This window comes from Bufo bufo, chromosome 4 (genome assembly GCF_905171765.1).
Source record: "Bufo bufo chromosome 4, aBufBuf1.1, whole genome shotgun sequence".
NCBI classification, from domain to species: Eukaryota; Metazoa; Chordata; class Amphibia; order Anura; family Bufonidae; genus Bufo; species Bufo bufo.
Window position 1 is genome coordinate 228,838,186 of NC_053392.1, and position 25,791 is coordinate 228,863,976.

At 42.2% G+C, this 25,791-nt stretch overlaps 1 protein-coding gene across 2 annotated transcripts in view; it reads left to right on the forward strand.

The window, feature by feature from the left end:
• The window catches only part of LOC120997972 (probable cation-transporting ATPase 13A4), a 458,422-nt gene that overhangs the window by 310,991 nt on the left and 121,640 nt on the right, over positions 1–25,791 (forward strand). Inside the window, exons 19-22 of one of the 2 annotated variants that reach the window (XM_040428359.1) lie at positions 2,469–2,638; positions 6,880–7,005; positions 11,514–11,593; positions 12,177–12,219. In XM_040428359.1, the coding sequence (XP_040284293.1) occupies positions 2,469–2,638; positions 6,880–7,005; positions 11,514–11,593; positions 12,177–12,219 (419 nt within the window). The remainder of the gene's footprint in view (positions 1–2,468; positions 2,639–6,879; positions 7,006–11,513; positions 11,594–12,176; positions 12,220–25,791) is intronic. The other variant, XM_040428360.1, reaches the window with a different exon arrangement.

A 25,791-nucleotide genomic window follows, 5' to 3' on the forward strand; every position in this document is an offset into this window, starting at 1 on the left:
TTTGCATGTTCAAGATGCAGTGGAGTGATACCCTGGCCCTGTTCACTCTATCTATAAATTTGCTACAGGAAGATTCACTCAAATGAGGCCCCAAATATTCTGTTGTAATTCATGTTAGGATAAAGCAATCTGAGCCTAAAAAAAATATGCTACATACCTTGACATACGTGTATTCGATTGCATTTCTGGCAGACACATTTCAACATGGCACTCCATGTTCCTGAACGTTTCGGCATGCATATTGGTGGGAATAGCAGTAATTGGTTGGATGTTGTCCTTCAAATCTTCCACATTGCGTTCTGATAGACTTTTCCTTTGAGCATACCCCAGAGGAACATGTTTGGTAGTGTCAGATCTGGCGACCATAGTGGCCAAAGCCCCTTTGAAACTAACCTGTTGCAGAAAAAGGACTCAATTTCTGCCATGCGTCTTGCCGATGTGTAACACATTGCTCCATCTTGCGGGAAGTAACCTTCTGTTAACTCATGATCGTCGATGTTCACATTGGTGTCAAGAAAATAGGCCCTATGATGACGTGGCATACCATACCCAGGTGTTTTGATCATGGAGTGTTTTTTGTTGAGTGGAAAAGGGATTTTCAATGGCCCATAAATTTTGGGTTAACAAACCCTGACAAATGGAACCACATCTCCTCCAAGAACCATTTGATATCCAATATTCATTCATTATCCCTCACAAATGCCTGGAACCGGTGACAATATCTAACTCTTTTCTCCATATCACTAGCTTATGTCATTTTGCTCTTTTTGCAACTTTGTTGCTCTTTTTTACATGTTAAATAAGATCTCCCCGTCTTCCCTGCTAGGTGTCGCAAAGGTTTTATAGACATTGATTGTGTCTTGTGACATTTTCTGACGGCCTCCACCATGAGAAGGGATCAATGATCTGTTGTTTCTAGTTTCCCTACTACTACACTCTTTGAGGGTATGTCACTTACACCATATGTCTTCCTAAATTCACTCTGACATTGCTTAAACAAATTGATGACCCAATAGGTTTGCACCACGAAGAGGTGCTGCTCAATATTGTACACCATCATACTGATGAGAAGTCGAGTAACTGAATGAAGAGGTATGGGGTTATGCACCCAGAAGTTTCAAAAAGTTGTTAAACGGCTGCCTAACTTATCGCTCTGACGTGGAGACATCCTGGCTTATTCAAAACTGCATATACTGAGGAGGATAGTGCACATTGTTTAGTTCATATTACTTTCTCCAAGTGAGAGTTATTGCAGAATATTTGGAGCCCCTTTCAAGTGACTCTTACTGTAGTTCACAGAGCAATTGCCTTCTTCTATATTCAGCATCCAATTCAACCAGTATGCTCATATAGAAAATTACTTTATCACAAATAAAACACACTTTTTCAGTATCATTAGAAGGCACACCTTCCCCCTAAAGAAGCTTTACGCAAAACATGCGTTGGGATTATCCAGTCCACCACTCAGGTATTCATGTCATTGCTCTATTGTGGATGTTTCAGTAACTGCGATCACTGTACTTTGTATTTCTGCACTTTGCACTTTACATATTTTTGTACTGCTGTTTTCTGGATCTCCATCCTGTTTTATTAACTGTGACTTTACCTTTAGCTCTGGACATTCTGTCTATGTTACATATACACCATGTTATATTTATATGATTCCATTAGCCTGGATGTCCATATTGACATTGATTTGTATATGTTTATATACTAGTGGTGCCGCTGTTTTCTCCTGTGTGTTCTATATCCACCACAGTACTGTTTTTTACTTGTATTTTATTGTAATTGGTCTCGTGTTGAGACTGTAATAAAGTTTATACCTATTTCTATTTGTGCTAGCCTTTTCCCCTTTTTTGGTGTTCAACTTTGCGTGCAGGCTTGGCACGGGCACTCACTTGTGTGAGTCATTTATTGGTGTTTATTGTGTAGTTCCAGCCTGACAAAGATGAAATTGGTACAAAACAAAAGGTGACGGCAGCATCTCCAGTGTATTCCTTTTATTGGACAAGCCTTACATAATGTGTGCAGTAAAAGCCAGACAGCTAAGTTTTAGCTACATCTTAGCCTTTATCAAGGCTTGATAAAGGCTAAGATGTAGCTGAAACATAGCTGCACGCATTCTGTAAGGTTTGTCCAATAAAAGGAATACACTGGAGATGCTGCCGTCACCTTTTGTTTTGTGCCATTAGGTGGACCGCTGAGGATCTGTGGTCGTGGTTCGGCTGGTGCATTCAGGGGGGGGTCGTAGAGGTCTGAGTGTGCTGCTCTACAGTACGACAAAGATGACATTGGTGTCACTGCATCAAGTCCCAATGTAATGGCTGAGGAAAGATATGGAATAGCTGTGTGTCCTCGCCCTTTTTTCAGCGTTATCCTTATTATTCAGTTATTATATACAAATTACCAAATGAATATATGTACAGGGCATATAATTATCCCTCTGTCGTGTCTTGTTGATTTTATAGGTGATAACCTTCAGACAGCTGTGACAGTTGGTAAAAAATCGGGAATGATTCCTTCCAACAGTAACATAATTATGCTGGAAGCCCGTGAACCTGAGAATGATTTACCTGCTTCAATTACTTGGAAATCTTTGACTGAAAATCAAGAGGATGAAAATAATTCAATGGCTAAAGTATATTACAATATTGCCTAAATTAAAAACAAATTAAAACAAGCTATTATATTCTGGAAAAATAGTAGTTCCAAAGCATATATTGATTGAAACTAATTGGAGAGGAAGAAGATACCGTCACCGTGATAAACCCTATCAAACCAGGCATATAGCCTGCTAGAGTTGATCATGCTGTTTAAAGCGATACCTGTCTTACCACAAGTGCCGGCATTGTGGAAAAATGAATACTGCCTACACACAGCTCCAGAGCTGTAAACACACCTCTTTCCCCTTAGATTGACAGCATTAGATTTCTAGAGCGGAGTTCTCGCGCCTCTGCAGATGGGATTATTCACAGCGCATGCACACTAACAATCTTTACTACTGAGGAAGCAGCAGCAGAAGGAGTGTTCAAGTGCCACGTTTGACCCACATCTGCACAGGCACTAGATCTCTAACCGTGATGTCTAGCGCTGTCAATCTAAATGGAGGGGGTGTTTTACAGCTCTAGAGAAGTGTGTAGTCAGCACCATGGATGTCACTGTAGCGGTGCCCAAACTGCTGAAGCCCACCTCTTGGTGCTCCAAATCCTCATTTGTATAATAATAAATGTACAACTTTCTAAACAACTCTGGCACAAAGAGAGGCAAGACAGGTATTGTTGAAAACAACATAATCTATCCTACCAGGCTATATGCCTGGTTTATTAGGGTTGATCAAGGTGACAGAGCCTCTTTAATGATCATTTTGATAGATTGTTACTACTTTTCATTGTTGAACTTTACCTCATAAAGCTGTACATGTACAACATTGTATTGCAGAGGAAGTATAGAGGGGTTCACAAGCAATATTTTTTTTTCTTCCAAAATTTTATTAAGAATCAAACAATTGTTTTCCATACATATTCATATCAACATCATTATTTCTTTTTTTCCTTTTTAACTCCACCCATAATACCCTCCCTACCCCCCCTCCTTTTGCTATGCGTCTCTCTAAAGGAGGAGTTAAGGCAAGGAACACTAATATTTCCAAGCACCCCATATCCTAGTCCATTTTTCCTCTATATTTTTTTGTTTATAAAGAACCTTCTCATATCTCTTGATCTTATTAACCAAGTTTAAACATGTAGTTTGGTGTATTTCGTGAAAACCAGGCCCGTGTAATCAAGAGTCTTGCCAGAAACATTACTTTTAATAAAATAATCTTTTTATCTTTATGGCAGTTCACCTTAGAGCGATCACCCAATATCCAGCATTCAGCCATGAAAGGGATCGCTACTTTCAATTTTTCGGTAATGACCATGTCAATTGCTCCCCAATACTCTTTTAATTCTGTACAAAACCAAAACATGTGCAAATAATTAGCCCCAGGTGAATCACACCGTGGACAATTAGATGTGTTTCTCAAACCACATTTATTAAGCCATAATGGCGTAACATAAACTCTGTGTAAAATATTAAATTGAACCAAAACGTGATTAAAATTGTGAGACACTAATCTTAAATTAGATTAAATTAATATTTTCCCAATCATCTACTTGTATCGTTGAACAATCAGCTCCCCAAGTTTTTTGACTGGGGGAGCTTATATTATTAAATAGCGCTTTAACTAATAATCTATAAAGTTGAGCAATCCTAATGGTGTGACCTAAATACCCCATTAATTCATTTAAGGGTGTAGAGGTGTCTATATTTAGCAAAGATTTTTCTTCAAGACTAAAAAGTGCTGAACGAAGCTGAAAATACCTAAACTATGATAAATTAGTTATATTCTCTCTTTCCATTTACTCCGATAACGAAAGTATATCTCCTTTCCTCACCACCTGTGCAACATAAAAAAATTTTTTTTGCCAATACTGATCACCTACTAAATCATCTAAGACCTGTAAGTGGTAATTATGCCAAAGGAGTGTACAACATAAGGATCTCTTTATTCCCAGCCATCCTCGAATAGTGCGCCAGGACTTACTGAACAGTTTCCTTGTCACCATTATTCTGCCGCACATTAGATATTTGTCCAGATTCCAATAAAGTAAACATGTTATCATAGCCAGATCTACTCACCAATGTCCTACATAGTGGGTTTTTCTTCCATTGGCAATATAGCCATAACTGTGCTGATATAAAATAACCCTTGAAATAAGGAAGGTTCCGCCATCCTTTTTCTTATAGAGATGTTTATAGAGATGTTCCACTTTAAGTCTTACACGCTTTCTTCCCCAAAGTAGGTCATTAATAATTCTCTCAATTAATTAAAAAATGTATCCTCAATCCATATTGGGGAATTCCTGAGAATATAAAGGAGCTGGGGTAGAATCACCATCTTAATTAGGAATATTGTATAGGTTCTAGATAGAGGACGTCTAAGCCATATCGCAATTTTGGACCTCAATTTACTTATCAATGGGTTCAAATTAAGGTGCAAGAAGTCTTCAATCTTAGGGGAAATCATCATACCCAAATAATCAAAAGAATCAGAGATCTTCAGCATACTCAGGGGCCTTCACAAGCAATATTAAAAATTCTAATCACCCCTTTCTCAAGTTTACATATAAAAGTAAATCATAAAAAATAAACATGATTGGTATCACCATGTCTGAAGATATCTAAACTATTAAGATAAAAAAAAAATCCTGCTTGGTTAATGTAGTGAAAAACAAAATAAATACATGATTCGCCATTTTGAGATCACATTGCCACCCTAAAACATTGAATAAAAAATAGTACAAAATCCAATAAAACTACCTGCTGAAAATAAACTCTGACACAACTCTGGAGATAAAAACATTAAAAAGTTATGGGTGTCAGAATATGGTGATGCATGCAACTTTTAATTTTTTATTTTTTTAAGTAGTAAAACAAAATAAAAACTATAGAAAGTTGCTATCTGTAATTGTACGGCCCTAAAGAATATGACTGTCATGTCATTGTTAGCGCATAGTGAACACCACAAAAACAAAAACAAAAAACCTGGAAGAAATGCTTTTTTAAAATCTCACCTGATAAAGATTTTTTTTTCCTTTTCAGTACAAGGTATGGTAAATTAAATGGTGTGATTAAAACACAACTTGTCCTACAAAAAATAAGCCTTCATAAGGCTATGTGAATGGAAAAGTAAATACGTTATGGATCTCAAAAAGGAAAACTGATCCTGTCCTTAAGGCTGGGTTCACACGGGCGAGATTTCCGCGCGGGTGCAATGTGTGAGGTGAACGCATTGCACCCGCACTGAATCCGGACCCATTCATTTCTATGGGGCTGTGCACATAAGCGGTGATTTTCACGCATCACTTGTGAATTGCGTGAAATATATTGTGCATTTTACACGCACGGTACAGGCCCCATAGAAGTGAATGGGGCTGCATGAAAATCGCAAGCATCCGCAAGCAAGTGCTGATGCGGTGTGATTTTCACGCACGGTTGCTAGGAGATGGTCGGGATGGGGACCCGATCATTATTATTTTCATGTTATAAGGGAAAATAATAGCATTCTGAATACAGAATGCTAAGTAAAATATGGCTGGAGGGGTTAAATTTTAAAAAAAAATGAAATGTAACTCACCTTAATCCACTTGTTTGCGCAGCCGGCATCTATTCTGTCTTCATCTGTAAGGTAATGGACCTGTGATGACGTCACTGCGCTCATCACATAGTCCATCACATGATTCATCACCATGGAGATCCTTAACGCATCCTGAACGCCCGTGTGAACGCAGCCTAAGGGTTTAATGCTAGTCCAGCAATCTAGAAAAACCATGAAATGGCATTTACCAACAATTACCTGCAGTTGTCAATATTTTAATGCAATGTATTGGTAAAGGGCACAGAACACAGTATGTACTACAATATACTGTATTATGAAAACACCTGTCTACAGTCAAGTTACCACAACTGGGCATGTTGTCTCCGAGGCCAGCAGTGATTTGCCACTTTAGCACATACATATGACGGCAAGTGATTGGCCAGAAATGGGCCAGTGGTAATGGAATGGCAGAACTGCAGACAGGTACGGTAATTATTATTATTTTTTTTAATTGGACACAGATTACCATCATTGGTTTTTGGTCTCATTGGCTGGACAACTCCTTTAACAGTACAAAAACCTTAGCTATAGTATCTTAGAAAGAGGTTCTGACAGACGTAACAAGAATGTAAAATATATAGGATAACAGTTTATTGTGTTTATTGTTATCAACTCAAATGAACTAATGTGTAAATCATCATTCCATATTTATAATCCACCTTTTCTTATTTTTCCTTCTGGAGTCACAACGCTATGTTGGGGAAAGACTGATTAATAACCCCACTACCTTGGGAAACTTTCACTTTGCAATGAATGGAACATCATATCAAGTTTTAACTCAACATTTTTCCAATTTGCTTCCAACAGTAAGTGCAGAATAAAATGTTTGTTTCAATGTTTACTTATTACTGCATTTTGTGTCATATTTTTGGTGGATTAAAAGTGCACCGTTGGCAAAAATCTCAGCAGGATCACTTCTTCAGGCAGGAGAGCAATGTGCTACTCTTTTTTTATGCTTTTCTATTTGGAGGGTATCTACTATAATCTTGACAACAATGTACACAGATATGCCTTTTTTCATATATATGGAATTGGTGTTGCTTTTAACAGGGTTTCCCAAAAGTTAGATATCAATGACCTATCCACAGGATAGTTCATCACTATCAAATCAATGAAGCTTCGACCATTAGCCCCCCACTGATTAGCTGTCTGAAAAGGCACCGGCGTTCCATCAAATGGCCTAAGTGAAGCTCAATCCTATTCAAGTGAAAGAGCCTGGGCTGCAATACCAAGCACAAATACTATACAATGAACAGTGGTGTAGTTGGTAGGCTGTGAAGTGGCGGCAGTACTTTGGCGAGTGCTGAATCTCTTCAAACAGCTGATCGACAGGGATTCCAGGAGTCGAATCCTCACCAATCAGATATTGATGACCTATCCTGCGGGTATATCATCAGTATCTAATTCCTGGAGGCTCTTTTAATGTATCGTACCACTTTTATATTATATCTAACCCCTTACTGTTCCATATTGTACATTTAGGTCATGGGTGAAAATTAATTAGTGTGACACACTGATTACATGGGCGCTGTTGACAGAAAAATAAAAAAGCTATGGCTTTCAGAATATGGCAACACAAAAGCAATTTTTTAAGTGTTTTTATTGTGCAAAAGTAGCAAAACCTAAAAAATATGTATTTGGTTTCACTGTAATATTACCCTCTCACATAATAAAGTCAAAATGCAATTTATACAGCACAATGAATGCTGCTAAAATGAACTCCAAAAAACAATGCAAAATTGCTAGTTTTTCTTCAACCCACCCCGCATAAAAGAGCTGAGTGCTCAAAATGTCATAGAAATCTCATAGAATGTCATAGAAATTGATGCTTTCAATAATGTCAACTTATTCCACAAAAATAAAGTAGTCAAACAGCTGAGTTCATGGAAGAATAAAGGTTATGGCTCTCACAATTTGCTGCAAAAAAAAAAACTTTTTGACAACAAAAAGTGTTTTTATTACATTAAATTCATGAAACACAAATCTATACAAAAGTCATATTGCAGTAATTGTAGATTTGGTTCACATTCACATACATGTACTCCTGGTAATAAAAGCCCACAAAAGGTATGCACCTGAAGCTAAAACTATCCCAAGCTCATGACAGTAAAATATACCCAGATTTATTAAAATCTTAATCTATAAATAGACATTAATAAATACTTATATGTGAATAAAAAGAAGTGAAGATGTGAGAATAAATGGTTAAAACCAAAACTAATGAAAACACCAATTTCATGTAATCACGTAAATAATAATTCCTTACACAATTCTTCTTATGATAATAGGATAAAAATGATAAAAAAATAGATAAATGCATTATGTGTGTATCAAAACCATAAACTATGCAAGAGAATCACTTAAAAATTAATACTTAAAGGGGTTCTCCAAAGCTCAATTCGATCAACACTAGTTATGACCACTCTGCAATCCATCAGCGGTGGCCATGCTTGCACAAAATAGCACCAGCCTATATGAGCTCCCATCCAGGCCACCAGACAGGCCGGCACTTTTTCAGATAGTCTGCAATCACGGCCACTGCTGATGGATTGTAGGGTGGTCCTAACTAGTGAAGAACGAAATTCTGAAAAATTTGATTTGGCTGCTTTGCCGAATTTCACAACAAATTTTGATTTGTGATTAATTAGTTTGTCACGAAGCGTATTCCTTTGTATATAGCGGATGCAATGACGGTGAATGGTGATCGTGCCACCCCCATCATTGAACCCCTCAGATGCAACCAATGCTACAATTGAGGCCTTTCAGGGGTTATTCTGGTTAAAAAAAAATACATACTCACCATATCTATTTCCTTGTGGAGAGGTCATTGTGCTCATCCCTTGATTGAAGACACCACGCAAAATTTTGTGTGGTGACGTGATGATGTCATCATGCTGGATGGCCAGCGTGCTGGCGTGGTGACGTCACACATCACCCCAAGCGAGATTTTACATTGTATATTCAATCAAGATGGCTACAAATGGATGTGGTTAGAATGTTTTTTTTACTGGCATTTCAGGAAAAATGTATTTGTTACCACTAAGCGCGAGGAAATTCAGCTTCGCGGCACATCAAATTTTTCCCAAAATTCACATCAAACTCAATTTGTTTGGCTTCGATTCATTCAACACTAGTCATAACCATGGAAACAAGCAATGTATAATGTGATGGAAAAATGAATCCAGCCAGCAAAGAAAGCAATATGTATAATAACAATACATTAGTAAGTGGCTTGCCCCTTACTGAAGTGACACAACCCCTTTCCTGAATATGAGTATTGCCTGACCCTTCTTTGCATCAGTGTCTCTGACCCCAGTGGGTCAGCTGCCAACCACACCAGGACTATTCCAAGAAGTAGTCACCTGGCAGCTCCCATACAGTGAAGTCTAGATCCCTGTTTGGGGGTTAAAGAGTGAATACTAGGGACTACCAGGATAATGCCCTGAGATATTGGACAAAGTCAAACGTTGGTTAGCACAGTGGTTAGAATGTTCAAATCAGATTGTTTCACAAGGCAAGGTTTTTATGGGGCATTTCAAGTCCCTGTATATTGCACAGTCCCCTCTTTTTAGGCATTATGGTTATTTATACAGAAGATTTATCGATGACCTTTTCTTTATGCAGACAGGGACCTCACATAAGACCTATTTATTTTTTGACCAAGTAAATAAGAATCTTTGGTGTCTTCAGTTCACAATGCATTGCTCAAATAACTAGTTCTTTGACCTATCCATTTTCAAATCTATGGATGGATCAATAGGTACACAAACTCACTTTAAACAAATAAATGAAAATAATTACCTTTGATATGACAGTTGACGTGCATTCCATCGTGTCATTGATCAAGGCGTCGAGGAGCAGTAACAGGAAGATGAGTAAGTCGCAATGCTGAGTGATCTCAAAGGGGGGTTACTCCATCTGAGACAAGTCAACAGGAGTCTAAAGAGGAGTCGGAGGACGATGGGACGCCTAACAATAGGGGGCGCAGTATCTAATCTAGATACTGAGATTGAGAGAGTTAACCTACCAGTTAGGGGTGGCGACAGAAAGCGTATTTTATTGCAATGATAAGCCCAATGGATTATTAAAACTAATACGATGAGAGGTTTAGGCTTCAACGATAAAAATGACCTTGCTGTCTCTGTATGATTTAAATGTTTTAATTTATACACAAAGGTGATCCGAAGAATTGATTGATGCACCTGTTTAGCAGTGACGTGAAGGGAGGAGACAGGTATATCCCCTTTCACGTCACAGGAGGCTTGATAAAGCGCGATTGTTGCGCAAAACGGCTGTTTTTTCTTCTGTGAATTGTGACCTGCACCCGCTATGTTTTTACCCGAATAAAGCCAGGACTTGTTGAAGATTCGGTGAGTGGCGCATTCTCTTTTTTCTTCTACCCTTGATGACATTATTGGTTCTTCATTTTGGATGAGCACCACTCGATTTTTTGCACGGTTGCTGAGAGCGAGTTACCTGCACCGTACCGCATTCAATAGTGTTGGCTGTGTTTATTCCTTTGTATTGCAATACTTCTCAGTGTTTCTAAAAAAATATATATGCAAATTATCTGCTGGCTCTCTTTTTCTTTTGTCAGAAATCTAATTTGCATATCTTTTTCTTGAAGGTCTGTTTAAAAAGCTAAGAATACATTTGCTGGTGTGAGACACTCAGCTTGCTTTTCCTTTAGGAAGGAATGCTGAATTGCATGTCTTTTCCCCAGAGGAGTATTTTGTGTGCTTTTCTCTCTTGACCTTTAATAAAAGTACTTTCAATTTAAATAAGGCCTCTTGCACATGACCGTATTTATTTTGCAGTCCGCAAATAATGGATGCCCAAAAAATACGGATGAGATCCGTGTGCATTTCGTATTTTGCGGAACGCTGGCCCCTAACAGAACAGTACTATCCTTGTCCGTAATGCGGACAATAATAGGACATGTTCTATTTTTTTGCGAAACGGAAATACGGACATACGGAAACGGAATGCACATGGAGTAACTTAGGTTTTTTTTGCGGACCCATTGAATGGTTCCGCATGCGGTCCGCTAAAAATGGAAAGTACACGGAAAGAAAATACGCTCGTGTGCAAGAGGCCTAATATTGATTTATACCTGAATTCAGTTTTTTTTTTATTAATTTGCCAAATCAGAACAGAAACTAATTTCAAGAAACTTGCTCATCTCTATAACACAACATAAAGTATTGACAAATTGTCATGTAACCCTAATAATAATTATAAAACGTATTAATTATATAAGTATATTTTTATATTATATACTTTACATTTAATATAGTTAATTTTTATTTCAAAGGTCCTATTAAATGGAACAATATTTGCAAGAATGACTCCAAAGCAAAAATCAAGTCTTATTGAAGAGCTTCAAAAATTAGAGTGAGTTGTGAATTTGGAAAAGCCTAAGGACTTGATTTATCAAAAGGGGACAAACTGGTTTGTTTTCACATTTGTCTATTTGTACAAAGGTAATGAGTCAATGAATGAATTACTAATGACATGTGTTCAAATTATGAAAGTGACTTGGTGCTTGCTAAATGTAGCGTAGAAAAGCTTTCATACATTGCCTTATTTTCGCCTGCCACAGCTATGGCAGGTTGGGAGTGGAGGACAGTTGAGATCATTTTGGAACTTTTCCAAATGCCCCAAATGATAAATGAGGCCAAAAACCAACATATTCCATAGGAATGTCCACAAGACAGCTGTACCTCTGAAATTGACTTCTCAGGTACAAAGAATAACATTGTCCTGTTGCAAACTATTGCTATATTTGTCATACAAGCAAAAGAGACAAAAGTTGCAATTTACTCCAAAATATAGACAAAACTAATATGATAAATCAGGGCCTACATATTTCTTCTTGTAATAAAACAAATGCCTGTTTAATGTGCAGGTATGTACAGTATATATGTGTGTATACCACACTATGTAAATATCTAATTCACCTCAATTTCTATTTTAGCTACTTTGTCGGTATGTGTGGAGATGGAGCCAATGACTGTGGGGTAAGGAACTATTAGCATGATGAAACTCAAATTATCACAAAATAGTGTGATATATCATCATATCACTAAACATTCAAATGGTAGCCTTATTAGGTTGTATACTACACTATAATCTGTAGTAAGATATGATAGAGAACGTTAATAAACATAAAGCACTGTATCTTTTAGATAAAGGTAAGAAATTGCAGTAACTTTCGAGAAGATTGCCTTTATAACTTATTGTACAATTAGATTTAGAAGTGTAATATATAGAAAAGTTGCATACATTTTCAAACACATCATTTTACTCTCAACTAGAAATATGTAAATTGATTCTAAACTAATCATATTCATTATAAATTTCTACCAAACAAATCCAAAATTTTTACGCTTTGCTTCAGACAAATTGCCAATTTACTGTTAAAATGTAAGGGGAAACAGAGCAGTGAGGATGAAGACTGAGGATACCAAGACCCTGGAAGGAAGGGAGTCTTGCCCAAAGCCATAAAGATTGACTTATAGCCTGTCAGCCAATCAGGAGGCAGGATATTGACTGGTCCATTAGGCTCTAGCTCATAAGCATAGATGCAGTCATAAGCTTAGCCAGTGATATGAGAGCACATTTGTGCCATATGGCTGGTAGACACAAGTGTTGATCGAGCACCAATGTGCTCGGGTGCCCGAGTAGAACACTTTGGGATGCCCGGCACAATGGAAATCAATGAAAGAATCCGAGCATTAAACCAGGCACCCCTTGCTCTGAAGAGGGGAGGGTGTCTGGTTCATAGGAATAGGTCAGAAATTGATGGAAACACCACTGAAATGGTTCGGAAACAGCATGGGGAGGATGTCTGGATGCATCTTGGACTCCCAGGTCGCTGCTGGGAACGATGTTGTCCGAGTAGTACGCCACTTTTACAGACCGACAATAATACGTACCAAACTGAAGATAAAATCATCTAGAGTTAGAGTTTAAAAATTGCTAGGAAACATTCTTTCCTATATATTTACTTGTATATAAAGTGCAAGTGCTGCCAAAAATTACAAGGAAGAGGCACTCATTCACATTGTGGTACAATTGTTCAGGTAGTGGGACTCCTACATTCATAAAGCCTATGCACTAAGTGAAAGGGCTGCCAAAAATTACAAGGAACCGGCACTCCAATACACTCTTTATTACATAAAGGAGGGAATCATACACACCCTTGAAAAATTATGATTGATGGCATGCTGGTGACCCTCAAAAACATTAGGGGCAAGGGCCTGCTGCTGATCTGACCATCTAAAAAAATAGGGGTCAGGGTCTGCTGCTGATCTGACCATCTAAAACATTAGGGGTGAGGGTCTGATGCTGATCTGACCATCTAAAATATTAGGGGAGAGGGCCTGCTGCTGATCTGACTATCAAAAAAATTAGGGGTAAGGGTCTGCTGCTGAGCTGACCATCTAAAAAATTAGGGGTGAGGGGCTGCTGCTGATCTGACCTTCTAAAACATTAGGAGTGAGGGTCTGCTGCTGAGCTGACCATCTAAAACATTAGGGGGGGGGGGAATTAATGCTGATCTGACCATCTAAAACATTAGGGGTTAGGGGCTGCTGCTGAGCTGACCCTCTAAAACATTAAGGGTGAGGGTCTGCTGCTAAGCTGACCCTCTAAAACATTAGTAGCGAGTGCAGCCAAATAAGAATGTTGATATGATGGAAGAGGACGAGAAAAGGAAGATTGAACCATATACCCTTTTTTGTGGTGGAAGGGGTGCATGGGAATACAGTGAATTTAATACACCATAAAAGCCACATTCAAAGTGCCTTTATGTTCAGCCACTTTCCTGTGGTGGAGTAGAGAAGTCAGGGGCAATCCAGGCCTTGTTAATATTGATAAGAGTCAACTTGTCAGCATTTTTAGTTGACAATCGGAAGCGCTTATCAGTTATTATGCCCCCAGCAGCACTAAATACCCGCTCTGACAAAATGCAGGCGGCAGGGCAGGCCAGCACCTCCAAGGCGTAGAGCGCCAGTTCGTGCCACGTATCCAGCTTGGACACCCAATAGTTGTAAGGCACAGAGGGATCATTGAGGATGCTGACACAGTTTGCTACGTACTTCTTCACCATCTTCCAAAACTTTTCTCTCCTTGTGACACTAGGCAACCTCATCAAGGTGAAGTTGCTGGCGGGGTGTCATGAAACTGTCCCAGGCCTTGTAGAGTGTTGCTTTGCCTCTGTTGGAACTGCTGTGTGTTCCCCTCGTCTCCCCTCCTCAGTTGCCCAAGGAACTACATACTTTGCAGCCAGTGTTGTCAGCTGGAAATGTTTGGAGCAATTTTTCCACAAGGACCTTCTGGTATTGCACTATTTTGCTAGTCCTCTCCACCACAGGAATGAGAGATTAGAAGTTCTCTTTGTAGCGCGGGTCGAGAAGGGTGAACAACCATTAATCGGTGTTGGCCAAAATGCGTATAACGCGAGAGTCACGGGAAAGGCAGCTTAACATAAAGTCAGCCATGTGTGCCAGAGTCACAACAGACAAGACTTTGCTGTCCTCATCAGGAGGATGACTCTCAATCTCCTCATCCGCTTCGGTCCATCCACGCTGAACAGATGGAATAAACCTGCTATGGGTACTACCCTCTGTAGCAGAGGCAAACGTCTCCTGCTCCTCCTCCTCCTCACCATCCATATCGCGCTGAGAAGACGAACTGATGGTGGTCTGGCTATCACACTGTGTACTGTGTTCCCCCATTTCCACCTCTTCCACATGCAAAGTGTCCGCCTTCATTGTGAGCAGCGAGCGTTTCAGTAGACACAGAAGTGGGATGTTTACGCTGATAATAGCGGCATCACCGCTCACCATCTGTGTTGATTCCTCAAAGTTGCGTAAAACCTCACAGAGGTCAGACATCCATGCCCACTGGTCGCTTGTGAAGAGAGGAAGCTGACTGGAAAGGTGATGACCATGTTGCAGCTGGTATTCCACTACTGCCCTCTGCTGCTCACAAAGCCTGGCCAACATATGGAACGTGGAGTTCCAGCACTCAGCACTTGCTCACGTCGCACAACAGTCCGTGAGCTGGCAATTGCAAGCGCTGCTGCAGCGTTGCCAGACCGGCGGCAGCTGTAGATGACTTTCAGAAATGGCAAACACGTGGCGCACCTTCACCAGTAGTTCAGGCAAAATGGGGAAGGTTTTAAGAAACTGCAGTACCACTAAGTTGAACACGTGGGCTAGGCATGGTATGTGTGTGAGCTTGCGAGCTCCAAAGCCGCCACCAAGTTACAGCCATTATCAGACACAACCATGCCTGGTTCTAGGTTGAGAGGCGAGAGCCACATCTCAGTCTGGTCCCTCATACCCTGCCACAGCTCTGCTGCGGTGTGCTGTTTGTCACCTAAGCAAATTAGTTTCATCACGGCCTGTTGCCGCTTCCCCACTGCAGTGCTACATTGCTTCCAGCTACTGACTGATGGCTGACTGGTGCTACAAGATGATAATTCAGAGGTGGAAGTGGAGGAGGTGGAGGAGGAGAAGGGGGGTAGAGCCAATAATGTAGGTGGTGGCAGAAATCCTGACGGATGTAGGGCCCGCAATCCTTGGTGTCGGTAGCACCTGTGCCATCCCAGGGTACGACTCGCTCCCGGCCTCCACAACGTTCACCCAGTGTGCAATCAGGGAAAAGTAGCATCCCAGGCCAGAAGCAGTTGTCCTATGTTTAGTGATATGGCCTGTGGGTGGGTGGCTGGGTACTTGTGCTTTCATTCAAAGGCCTGGCGATGGACATCTGTACGCTGTGCTGGGACACAGAAGTGGATGTGCTAGCTGATGGTGCTTGTGAAGGTCCAGGTGCAGGGTGGGAGGCATCCGGGCCTGCGTCTTGGACATGGGATTGGCCAGCACGAAACACACGGGAAGAGGAGGCAGTCGTGTGACCCGCAGACACTGATAATGAACCCAGGCGTTCGGCCCACCTATTAGGGTGCTTTGATACCATGTGGTGGATCATGCTGGTGGTGAGGTTGCTAGTGTTCACGCCCCTGCTTATTTTGGTACGGCACAGGTTGCAAATGACAATTGTTTTCTTTCCTCAAAAAAGCACCAGACTTGGCAAGGGAGGTTGCCGCAAGGGGGAGCTCTGGGGAACAGTTACGGGCTGTTTGGTGTGGCCCACCTTCTCCCTTTTGCCACCCCACTGCCTCTTCCAACCTGTTGCGGTGCTGCGGATCCCTCCCCCTCTGTACTGCTGTCCTCGTTCGGCTTGCCACATTCCCAGGTTGGGTCAGTGATTTCATAGTCCACCACCTCCTCTTCCACTTCCTCACTCTGGTCATCCTCCTGACTTGTTGACCTAACAACAACCTCACTTATTGACAACTGTGTCTCATTCTCATCATGAACCTCTTGAGACACTAAATGCTGTTGACTTATTGGCAACTGTGTCTCATCATCATTATCCACCTCGTGAAACACTAATTGCCATTCCCCACCGTCATCTTCTTCTGACTTTGGATGCTCAAGAGCTTGGCTACTGAAACTGGACTTTGTGGAAGACAGGGTGGTGCTTAACCGACTGGAAGCATTATCTGCTGCAATCCAACCAACCACCTGGTCGCACTAGTGTGACGTCGATAGTTGTTTCCTGCGCCGCCCTGCAAACTGGGACATGAAGCTAGGTATCGTGGATGAGTGTGTTTCTTGTGCTTTGGCAGCAGGCACAGTTTCACCACGCACAGGGCCACGGCCTCTGCGTGCACCATCAGCAGCACGGCGACTTCCCCGTCCCTTAATGCTCGCCTTCAGCATATTAAATGGTATATATGCTTGCAAGTATGTCACACATACAGTAGTGCAGGTTTTGTAAGTGTATGAGCACATAAATTAGACTGAATGTCATTGATATTTAGGATGGGCAAATGTTATACAGGAGATGTAGCACAGGTAATGTCGCTGCCATCAGCAGCAAAAATTAGAATGGGCAAAATTTATACAGGAGATGTAGCGCAGGTAATGTTGCTGCCACCACCAGCGAAAAAATTTGACTGAATATCACTGATATTTCTGATGCGCTAACATTATACTGGAGATGTAGCGCAGGTAATGTCGCTGTCACCAGCGGCCAAACAATTGCATGCAATTTAGCGCAGGTTGCGCAAATAATATATATGGCAGCCAGATAAAACAATAGTTCTTAAAAGGACTTTTGGGTCTCTAACACCTTTCACCAGTAAACCCTTCTTAAAAAACAAACCATGTCCTGTCCCTACACCATCTGTCCCTTCTGCTGCAGCTCTCCCTAAGACTGAGCCGAACCACGTGTCATCGCGTGCTATATAGCACTGGATGACGCGTTCTGGCCAGCCAATCACTGTAATGCCGGTAGCCAACAAATGTGCGGGAAGGAGATTCGAGTAAAAAAGTGTTCGGCCGAACATGCTCGCCCAACACTAGTAGACACCAATTACAGACACAAGCCAGCACTCTTAGGGTGATGAAGGAATAGTTTAGGGATATCTTTAGTTAGGTAGATTGAATTAATTGGTAGAAAACTCAGTGATGGAGGGAGAGGGAGAGCAAAGGAGCATTGTTCTGTGTGTGTGTGTGTTTTTTATTGTGAGGGGAGGGCAGCTGCTGGCAGTGCCTACTAGAGATGGCCTTGCGGTTTGCCCGGCGGTCGTTTCGCGGCGAACTTTGCTCATTCGCGGTTTGCCGAACAGGCGAACATATGGCGATGTCCGCCGGCGCCATATTCTTTGACATTGTGAAGAACTTTTACCCATGACACATCTATCAGGTGGGACAGGACAGCCAATTGAGACATGTCAGCACATGGACACCCCCCATACCTTATAAATAAAACCGATATGGCCGCCAATTTATATTCAGTCTTTTGCAAGTGTATGGAGAGGTTGCTGTGTGGAGCAGGGACAGACAGTTAGGGACACCAAACGCTAGCTAATAGGGCCACAAACGTCCTTTTAAGGACTGTTATAGGTGTGCTATCGATAGGTGTGACTTACTAAGGGGTGGGATATACTTATATAATACTTTCTAACATAGTGCATTTGTATTGTGCAGCAGTTGTGTGCGTTTCTGCTACAATACTGCAGCTATAAGGAGGGGCAAACACTCTTGGAACAAATAATTTCAACTGGTGTGATATACCAGTTGCCCCCCCCAAAAAAGTGATTGAGGCAGGGGTGTTATATACCAATAATATACTTTCTATATAGTGCATTTGGGTAGTGCAGCATTTGTTTGCGGTTCTGCTGCGTTACAGCAGCTATACAGAGTGACAAACACTATTGGAACAAATAATTTCTACTGGTGTGATATACCAATTCCTCCTCCCAAAAAAAAAAGTGATTGTGGTAGGGGTGTTATATACTGGTGTGATCTACCTGTTGCCCCCCAAATAACTGAGTGAGGCAGCGGTGTGATATACCTTCTTCCACAAATACTGCTCTTCTATAGGGACATTTGTCACAGGGTCATTTTGAAAATGACAGGCAGAAGTAGAGGCAGGCCATTCCGCAGGTGTGGTAGGGGTCGGGCAGGTGCACCAGGCCGGAGCCTAAGTGGGACGTTGCAGAAGGTGCGTGCGATTACGTCAAAGGACGCACCAGAGTTGGTTGAGTGGCTCACTCAGCCTTCCGCTTCTGCACTCTCCTCATCCTCTCTATCTGCACCCTGTTCACTCTCTGCTGTGTGCTCCCCCAAAGACACCACCACCACCAGCATATCCCCTCCACTCGAGTTACATTAATTTTTTTCTCATCCATTCCAAGACCTTACTGATGCGCAGCCATTCTTGGCATCGGATCAGGAAGAGAAGGTATCAACGGTTGCCACCCAGCATTCTAACAACATTACCCAGATCAGCCCAAGGTTGTCTACTCCGAGATCTCTAATGTCAGTGGTGGTGAAGGTGACGATGATGATGTGTCGATGGAAGTCATGTGGGTGCCCATAAGAGAGGAAGAGGAGGGGAGTTCAGAGGGAGAGACGGAGCAGCAGATAGGGAGGAGAAGCTGGCAGAACTTACAGTGCACAGGAAGCAAAAAGCAGACTGTAAATGTATCTGGAACAAACCATTCACCATGCACGGTCACATCTGGCCCTCCCAGGACGCCGACACATGGCCTAGCAGTGTCAGCTTTTTTTTTATGTGTCCGCTGCTGACAAGGGTGTTGCCATCTGCAGCCTGTGCTGTCAACACAAAAGTCGCGATAAGCCTAACATTAACCTAGGGACGACTGCCTTAAGAAGGCACCTGTCCTCCCATCACCGAGCCCAGTAGGAACAACACCATCAGAACCCACAAAGCCACACTCCCGGTGCTTCACGTCCTGCCTCTTCTCTTTCTCCTCTCTCCTCCCATTTGTCCTCCACTCCACCTTCCACCGTGCCTTTGTCGTGTTCATCTGGCAAAAGGCAGGCATCAGTGGCTCAAATGTTCGAGCGTAAAAAGTTGATGAAGCCGGAAAACCCTCTTGCCCAACGGCTGACCGCTGGCTTGTCGGAACTGCTAGCCCGCCAACTACTGCCATATAAACTTGTGAACTCGGAGGCCTTTAGAAAATTTGTGGCCTTTGGCACACCGCAATGGAAGGTCCCCGGAAGGAAATATTTCTCCCACAAGGGCATCCCTGAGCTATATGTCCACGTTCAGCGGCAAGTGAATGTATCTCTGGCACACAGTGTCGGTGCCAAGATATATCTGACCACAGACACGTGGTCTAGCAAACACAGGCAGGGAAGGTACATAACTTTTACTGCCCACTGGGTGAACCTTCTGACGGCCGTCATGCATGCAACTCGTGGCACCCGTGTGGATTTGGTGTTACCGCCACGGATTGCATGCAGGCCTGCCTCTTCTTCTTCTCCTCCTCCAACTCCATCCTTTGTCTCCTCCTTGGCTGACTCCTCCTTTTCCACTGCTATCGCCTCTTCCGCTGCGCCCCCCAAGGTCCCAAGAACCTATTTGACGTGCCAGGTGAGACGTTGCCATGCTGTGCTGCGGCTGTTGTGCCTGGAAGCCAAGAGCCACACCGTTCCTGCACTCCTTTCAGCTTTGCTGTCACAGGCCGTTCAGTGGCTAACCCCGCTCAATTTGACACTTGGTAAAGTGGTGTGCGACAATGGTGCCAATCTGCTGAGCGCACTGAAACAGGGCAAAATGACACACGTGCTGTGCATGGCACACGTCCTGAACTTAGTCGTGCAGCGATTTGTTGCCAAATACCCCGGGGTCCAGGATGTCTTGCGGCAGGCCAGGAAAATTTCTGGCCATTTTAGAAGATCTTACACGGCTATGGCTCCCCTTGCTGACATTCAGCGGCGATACCACCTGCCCGTCAGACATCTGATTTGTGACTGTCTGACGCGCTGGAACTCCACCTTGTATATGCTTGATAGGCTGCTCCAGCAGAAACGTGCAGTTAACGACTACGAACTTTGCGGCAGGACAGGTTCTGGGGAGCTTGTTTTTTCACCCCGCCAGTGGCTGCTCATACGCGACGCATGCAGACTTCTGCGGCCATTTGATGAGATCACCAAACTGGTCAGTCGCAGCCAGGGCGCCATTAGTGACATTGTACCTTACGCCTTCTTTCTGAAGCGTGCATTCCATCGTGTCATTGATCAAGGCGTCGAGGAGCAGTAACAGGAAGATGAGTAAGTCGCAATGCTGAATGATCTCAAAGGGGGGCTACTCCATCTGAGACAAGTCAACAGGAGTCTAAAGAGGAGTCAGAGGAGGATGGTGCCGGGGCGGAGGAGGAGCAAGAAAAGCATGATTTTAACTTTTCTGGGATCCCTGGTGTTTTCCATGGCTGGGGGGAGGAGACCAAGGACGACATTATCCTGGATGATGAGCGGGAGCCAGGCCACACCACCACTTCCAGTTTAGTGTAAATGGGGGCCTTCATGCTCCAGTGTTTGAAGAGGGACCCCTGTATAAAAAGCATAAAGGGCAAGGACCAGTACTGGGTGGCAATGTACTTAGACCCACCGGTACAAACACAAAATGGCGGACATGTTACCAGCATCACAGAGGGCTGTCAGAATGCAGCACTTCCTGGCTTTGCTTGGAGAAATGCTGCATTCTGCTTTTGTGGGCGCTGGAACTTCCACTCACAGAGAAACAGTTGTGGGTACCAATCCAACAGCGCATGCAAGAAGAGGGCGGTTTGAAGATGTGTTGGTCTCTTCGAATATGAGATCATTCTTGCAGCCAACCCATTGACAGCCGCCCTCCGGATCCATCCTCAGGGAACGCCTAGACCGACAGGTGCCCCTCTACATTGGGTTCAACGGTTTAACAGCCGATGTGGACGCTCTGAGAAGCGAGGAACCCCTGGACTACTGGGTGTGCAGACTTGACCTGTGGCCAGAGCTGGCACAATTTGCAATGGAACTCTTGGCTTGCCCCTCATCCAGTGTCCTGTCCGAAAAGACGTTCAGCGCTGCAGGGGGGATCGTGACCGATAAGCACACTCGCCTAGCTCCAACAGTGTGGAGGCATGGATATCGGAGGAATTCAACACATGTGACGACCACATTTAATTAAATTTCATTTTGACAGCCCACAAATATCCACCACCACCCAGAACAAATAATGGTCCCTTTCTGAGGTAAATACAGCGGCATAAAAGGCCTTTTCTGTTCTTGTGAATGCCTAATATTTTGGGCCTCGGAGGAATTCAACAACTGAGACGACCACGTATTTCAACTATTATCATTAGGGTTTTTTTCAAGAGGGGGGATTTCGTTAGCCATGTTTTTAATCCAATTTTATATTTTTACTTCTTTTAAACATATATATTTGACCTGTATTTCTACTGCCCTTCAGTAAAATTTATATCCCTTGACCGTCTAATAGACCTCCAGCCACATAATCACTTGTCCTTTTCTGTACTCTGAATGCATAATTTTTGGGGCCTGTAGTCCACTGGCCTGCTGTAAAATTTATATCCAATTACCGTGTAATCTACCTCCAGCCACATACTTACTTGTTCTTTTCTGTACGCTGAATGCATCATTTTTGGGGCCTGTAGTCCACTGGCCTGCTGTAAAATTTATATCCAATGACCATGTAATCTACCTCCAGCCACATACTTACTTGTTTTTTTCTGTACGCTGAATGCATAATTTTTGGGGCCTATAGTCCACTGGCCTGCTGTAAAATTGATATCCAATGACCGTGTAATCTACCCCCAATTGTTGGGGCCTCGGAGGAATTCAACACCAGTGACGATCACTTGTTATCGAATTTCAACTATTATCATTAGGTTTTTTTTCAAGAGGGGGGATTTGTTTAGCCATGTTTTTAATCCAATTTTATATTTTTAGTTCTTTTAAACATATGTATTTGACCTGTATTTGTACTGGCCTGCAGTAAAATTGATATCTATTGACCGTGTAATATACCTCCGGCAACATAATCACTTGATCTTTTCTGTCCGGTGAATGCCTAATGTTTGGGGCCTGTAGTCCAGTGGCCTACAGTAAAATTTGTATCCATTGACCTCATAATGTACCTCGAGCCACATAATCAGAATTTATTTTATGTCAGGTGAATGCCGAATTTTTAAGGCCCGTACTCCCGTGGCCTAAAATAAAAAAAATTCTAGGCTCCGACAGGGCACATTTCAGAGAATTTCCCTTTAAGATGCATAAAAATGTCCCCTTAATGAGATACATATTTTTTGTTGGAATTTTTTTCATTGATCCTCCTCTAGTATGTCACTGTCCATGTTGTGGTACTATATGTGCACTTCTACTAAGTATTTGGTGGCTGCAAATATGAGCTGAAGGTTTTTCAGGTTCGCCTGCCATTAAAGTGAATGGGGCCCGCTGCGAACTTTCAGTTTGCGAACATTTGATCACATTCGCGAACTGTCCCGGCCGATGTTCGTCCATCACTAGTGCCTACATTAACATCATTTTCTTCTGTGCATGAACAGCCAGTCTTTTTTTAACAAATAAAAAAAAACTTCAAGTTTCTTTGTAAGTGTTTTTTACATATTCCCAGCACTTCCAACAGCATACACTCACCTAAAGAATTATTAGGAACACCTGTTCTATTTCTCATTAATGCAATTATCTAGTCAACCAACCACATGGCAGTTGCTTCAATGCATTTAGGGGTGTGGTCCTGGTCAAGACAATCTCCTGAACTCCAAACTGAATGTCAGAATGGGAAAGAAAGGTGATTTAAGCAATTTTGAGTGTGGCATGGTTGTTGGTGCCAGACGGGCCGGTCTGAGTATTTCACAATCTGCTCAGTTACTGGGATTTTCACGCACAACCATTTCTAGGGTTTACAAAGAATGGTGTGAAAAGGGAAAAACATCCAGTATGCGGCAGTCCTGTGGGCAAAAATGCCTTTTGGATGCTAGAGGTCAGAGGAGAATGGGCCGACTGATTCAAACTGATAGAAGAGCAATGTTGACTGAAATAACCACTCGTTACAACCGAGGTATGCAGCAAAGCAGATGGGCTACAACAGCCTTGAGGCGGATGGGCTACAACAGCAGAAGACCCCATTGGGTACCACTCATCTCCACTACAAATAGGAAAAAGAGGCTACAATTTGCACGAGCTCAGCAAAATTGGACTGTTGAAGACTGGGAAAATGTTGCCTGGTCTGATGAGTCTCGATTTCTGTTGAGACATTCAAATGGCAGAGTCCGCATTTGGCGTAAACAGAATGAGAACATGTATCCATCCTCTGATGGCTACCTCTAGCAGGATAATGCACCATGTCACAAAGCTCAAATCATTTCGAATTGGTTTCTTGAACATGTAGATGAAAGATATGGTGGCTCACTCCGTTTATGGCTATGGATTGGTGCTACCAAGCCTTATGACTCACCCAGTCAAAAAAGGAATATAGAAATTGTAGAGAGGCTGAGCACTCACACTTGGACCACACAGAGATACAGACAAGATAAATAATGGTGACAATATTTATTACACCTAATGCAGATTCAACAATAAAATACTAAAACAATAATATATAACAAATAATAAGAACAGTGGGTAGTAATATAACTAAGAACAATTCAGAATAAGAACAGCATCATAAATATCTAAACGTGCAATGCGATTACATAAGATTTATAAAATGCATAATGAAGGGTGCTATGAGAGACTCAAAGTGGCGTGTGGATCCCTTAAGGATGAATATAATCGATTGGGATTCGATGTTATAAAAATCGATATTTTGAAAAGTCGATAAATATTTGTCGATAAAGTGCTCAGTATTTATTCGAATGGATGTCCAGACAGAGTTCAATAAATTCCATTTGATTATTTAAGCATATTCAACATATGTCCCCTGTATGGAATACAATGATTACACTTACGATTGCCTTCTGACTAAAGCTCACGGTGGTGTCCCACGTTGCTGATGGTGTCAGAGCCGGCGGTACATGATTGCGGTGATTCAGCTGGAGCAGTTCAGGCAGTTTGACAGCCCCCAATGTAGATGTTCTCCAGTGGTCTTCCCGACTCTTTCAGGTATGGCAAATGTGTAGATAGAATGTAGCATTTATCATGACACTGTAGGTTTAGGTCAAAATGTTCGCTGTATGCCTGGAAAATCGAGGATTTAACAGAATGAAGATCCAAGTCCAAGATGTGGGGATCAAGACGTATTCATCAGCTGATGTGCGGGTCTTAGAAACCAAACACGTTTTGGGGTCTTTTCCTATCCCCTTCCTCAGTGGGATTGTAACACGTTTGGTTACAATTCCTGATCTCTTTACTCCAGACTAATTAGATCTCAGGACATCCTGCAAGATCTAGGGAATGGAGATTGTTTCTCATTAGAAGAAAGCTCATAAAGACCATGGAAGGAGAAGACCTGACTACAGATACCGAAGAACAATCCTTTGGAGTAAAGACTGATAAATACCATTAGCAACCAAAATCATTGTCAGGGAGGAATCTGAAGTACAGATCCACTGATAACAAGACTAGAATCTCCCTCTTCTCATGGCAGATGTCATGGCCAGATGGAATTAACCTTTTAGGCTAGGTATATTCAGTATGTGCAACCTCATCGTCATAGCTGGTACTCTTAACATGAAGTATACATTTCCTTAAGGTTTTGGAGACATTATTAAGCAGTCTAAGCAACCTGAGGGTAGGGTTCTCTAAGAGCACTCTCAGCTCAGAGGAGCAACCTACAGACATCAAACTCATAGCTCTGTTCCAGAAAGTAGGATAGAATGCCACGATAATCTTGCTATGGATGTCTTAAATTTAGGAAGACTCCCTATGTTGTATTTTACAGGCCTGAATCTGTGTACTTTGCACTCCAATGAGGGCAGACACATTTACCTCAATAGATGATTTACTTTATGCAGAAGAAGGATTTGATGAAGCAAATGACTCCCAGGACTTTTTGAGCTACAAGACAATCTTATTTTCTCAAGTACAGAATCTTCTGAGTAGAGTTCCCCACATCTAAACCAGAAGACAGTACTCTCTGCTTAGTTTCCCAGATTAGGGAGATCTAGACCTGTTCAGGGTTGAAAGGCTGTCGGTGAATCTGGACCTAATTGTTTCGTAATGATCATTTCCATGGTGTTT